General features: G+C 37.3%; 1 protein-coding gene across 1 annotated transcript; it reads left to right on the forward strand.

Moving 5' to 3' along the window:
- Window positions 1-1,769: 1,769 nt before the first annotated feature.
- LOC141248753 (uncharacterized) lies at window positions 1,770-3,443 on the forward strand. Its single transcript, XM_073669437.1, is given in 9 exon segments — window positions 1,770-2,012; window positions 2,115-2,163; window positions 2,166-2,236; window positions 2,383-2,460; window positions 2,594-2,632; window positions 2,719-2,865; window positions 2,942-3,037; window positions 3,129-3,251; window positions 3,327-3,443. Coding segments are annotated over 9 exon segments (963 nt in total).
- The last annotated feature ends 228 nt before the right edge of the window (window positions 3,444-3,671 follow it).

The raw sequence follows: 3,671 nt of genomic DNA on the forward strand, positions 1-3,671 counted from the left end.
AAACCCAACCTCAACAAACATTGAAGACTTTTTTCCTACTAATCCAACATTAATAACTACCAAAATACCAAATCCACTTAACATACTCACTACTAAGATAATTTTTATGTGCAATGCTATTAAACAACATATATAGCTAAAATCACCAAAAATCTCAATATTCCTAAATAAAATTAATTTAAATCAATTTTTTTTTACATAAATACCAACAAATGCTACAATAATATACAACAATTCTTATAAAATACCTATACAACCAAATACACACAAATTCAATACTACAACTACAATCAACAAAAATTTCAACATTTTAACCATAGAATTTAAATAAATCTAATTGTTTTACCTAAATTCCTAAAAAATCCACGTAAAATTAGAACAATTCTTAGAAAATACCTATAAAACCAAATACACAAAAATTCAATACTAAAACTATAATCAACCAAAATTTCAACATTTTAACCAAAAAAATTAATTAAAGCTAATTCTTTTGCCTAAATACCTAAAACATCCACCCAAAATCATAAAAATTTATAAAAAAATTCCTATACAACCAAATACCCACAAAATCAATACTACAACTAAAACCTCAATATATATCAACATTTCAACCATAAATTTAAATTAATTCACATTATTTTAACTAATTAACAAGATTAAATACTTAAACTACCAATAATTCAACCTATAAACCTATCCATCCAAAAATCTTCCAAATCAACTAAAATCTTCCATATACTTCAAGATTCCAACAATATTATGCATTAATATCACATTAATTCAACAAATTAACATATATAACTACTAAATCCTCCAAAAATTACTATGAAAACTTATAGATCTATATAAAACACAACTCAAACAAGCTAGAAATTGAAGAACTAACCATGTGAACTTCGGATTCGGTCTGTGTGGAGGAAGAACAACGAAGCGAGAGACCTACGAGCACTGGATTGAATTGAAACAAGCAAAATGGATCTCTACTGAGGGAGAACTGCAAAAGGGAGCAAAGGGGGCGGCCGAAATGAGTTGTGGGAAGGGTTTGGATGTGTTTGGGCTTTTATAGCAAAAAATACCCTCCCCGTCACGTGATCCGCGACAGACAACGTCACGGGGGATTTGGGGGTAGCGTCACGAGGAAGCTGTGGCAGACCATCACGGGCGTGTCTGCTGTTGGCGTCACGTGGTGGAGCTTCGCACGGTGGCGTGACACGGTATAATTTATACCCGTGACGATATGTAATACATATAACATGATATTTTCGTATACGATAATTAGTAAAAAATTCTTGCGAGCAACCACCAAAATATATTAATAGATTATAAAATTTCAAAACAACACTCTAAAATTAAGAAAGGAAGGAACTCATCACTCAGAAATTCAAAATTGGCGCCTCTAGGTTGAAGTCATATATCTCAACTCTTCGTAGTACTTCCCTACCAAAATAAACAATTGCAAAATTTTCTCTATGAGGCTGCTCATAGAATTATAGTATAATTATGTAGTCAAAGTGATCAGGCTCGCCGTCTACAAAAACCCCTTTGCTGTCCCTCTTCAGTCTTCACTCATAATTTCACTTGATCTACGCAAGCGACAGCGAAGATCTGCCCAATAATTAGGGGTATTTCTCGATTATGTATGTGATCTTTATAATTTCTCATGTAATCTCATATTTCTTCGGTTTGCTGAGTCTAGAACTTACATAACTTTATCAAATTAATCGTACAGATCACTCGAAATTGACACCGGAAACTACGCCGGCGGTGAAATGGAGTCCGCAAGCAGGAGAATGTCACGCATCGGAGGTCACTTGATTCCGATCAATAATACGGATACGCGATCTGTCAACTTCAGCAGCACTTCGTCATCAAGCTCAACCAAGGACAGAGTCCAGCGGATTCACGGTCAGGTTTCCACCCTCCCGGTTTCGTGGAGGATCATCCGTCATGAATTAGGCAATGATTTCACAGATATCATCTATGAAAAGGCTGTCGGTGAAGGAATTGCTAAGGTGCCGAGTCTCCACCTAAAAAATAATTTCTTGCTAGTTCGATTCTTGCAACTGCGAACAAAATAGTGATTGCAGGCTCTAATTGTACAATTATGTGATTAGGTTACAATTAATAGGCCAGAGAAAAGAAATGCCTTTCGGCCTCGCACGATTAGGAGCTAAGATGGGCGTTTAATGAGGCCAGAGAAGATACGACTATAGGGGTGATTATTCTCGCCGGGCAGGTAGATATCTTTTCCGTTACTTGCAACTTCAGAGAGTTGGGCTAGACTAAGGACATCACTAATTGGAAAATGGATGCTTTTTTCTGAAGTCGCCTAGTACTAATCTGAAATTCAACACACCCTAAGAAGCGGACATACTATTGCAGGGGTCCAAAGCGTTTTGTAGTGGTGGAGACCAGACAGCAACAGATGAGGATGGTCCTCTCGATCTTATAGAGTTGCAGGTATCTGTTAGCTGAATCTCATGATTAAACTGAAATGATTCCTGGAAGTTCAAACTTTAGCATCTGATTGTAGATTCTCTAAATGTTTTGATATTTTGGTGACTTGCTTTTACTGCCTTTTCCGCTCTCGCAGGCCCAGATTCGCAGGCTTCCAAAACCAGTAATTGCAATGGTGGAGTCCAGTTTCTTCTTACCTTCATCAAAGTGTTTCTGGTTTAACTAAGCTCAGGACTGACTAAGTAATGTATATGCCTCCAGGTTTCTGGATATGCCGTTGGAGGAGGACATGTACTGCATATGATATGTGACTTAACAATTGCTGCAGATAATGCCATATTTGGCCAGGCTGGTCCAAAGGTTGGCAGCTTTGATGCAGGATATGGAAGCTCCATTATGACCCGACTGGTAAGTCTCTTCAGTGTCATTTCCAAGTCTGAAATACCGGCTAATTGCTAACATGAACTTGTTGAGAATGATTTAGATTGGACCAAAGAGGGCAAAGGAGATGTGGTTTTTAACAAGGTTATACCCTGCCTCTGAGGCTGAGAAGATGGGACTTGTTAACACTGTTGTACCTGTGAGTTGAACCTCTAACCTGCATGTTTGATTTATCGTCTAAACTCTTCATGTTTAGTATCAAGTCTTACAAATTTTGTTGCCTTGTTTAGCTGGAGAAGTTGGAGGAAGAAACAGTCAAATGGAGCCGCGAAATCCTGAGAAACAGTCCAACTGCAATTCGGGTGCTTAAATCAGCCATCAACGCGGTAGATGATGGGCATGCCGGGCTTCAGGTATTATTCCTCTGGAATTCTACTACAGAAATGATATAATATGAGCTTAACAATGAGTTTTATATATGGATGTAGGAACTCGGAGCAAATGCCTGTCTTGTATTCTACGACACTAAAGAAGGTGGAGAAGGGAAGAAAGCTTTTGTGGAGAAAAGGCCCCCAGATTTCTCCAAGTTTCCTCGTCTGCCTTGAGATATATTTATGCTGCGTTCTGTTATCTTCTATTGCCATTAATTTGCGAAGTCTATATTGATTGTTTATATAATACTGTGTGGCAAAGATTTCATTTATCATATGTGATGATGTTGCAGTATGTAATCGTGTACTAGTTATTATATTATCATATGTAATTGCAACAATTCGTTGTTGAAGGGGTCTGCTATCTTAACCCTTGTTATCGAGTATCAAAGATTACTGGTC

This window comes from Phyllobates terribilis, unplaced genomic scaffold (genome assembly GCF_046119375.1).
Source record: "Phyllobates terribilis strain yellow unplaced genomic scaffold, ASM4611937v1 Scaffold_4042__1_contigs__length_65987, whole genome shotgun sequence".
Classification (NCBI taxonomy): Eukaryota; Metazoa; Chordata; class Amphibia; order Anura; family Dendrobatidae; genus Phyllobates; species Phyllobates terribilis.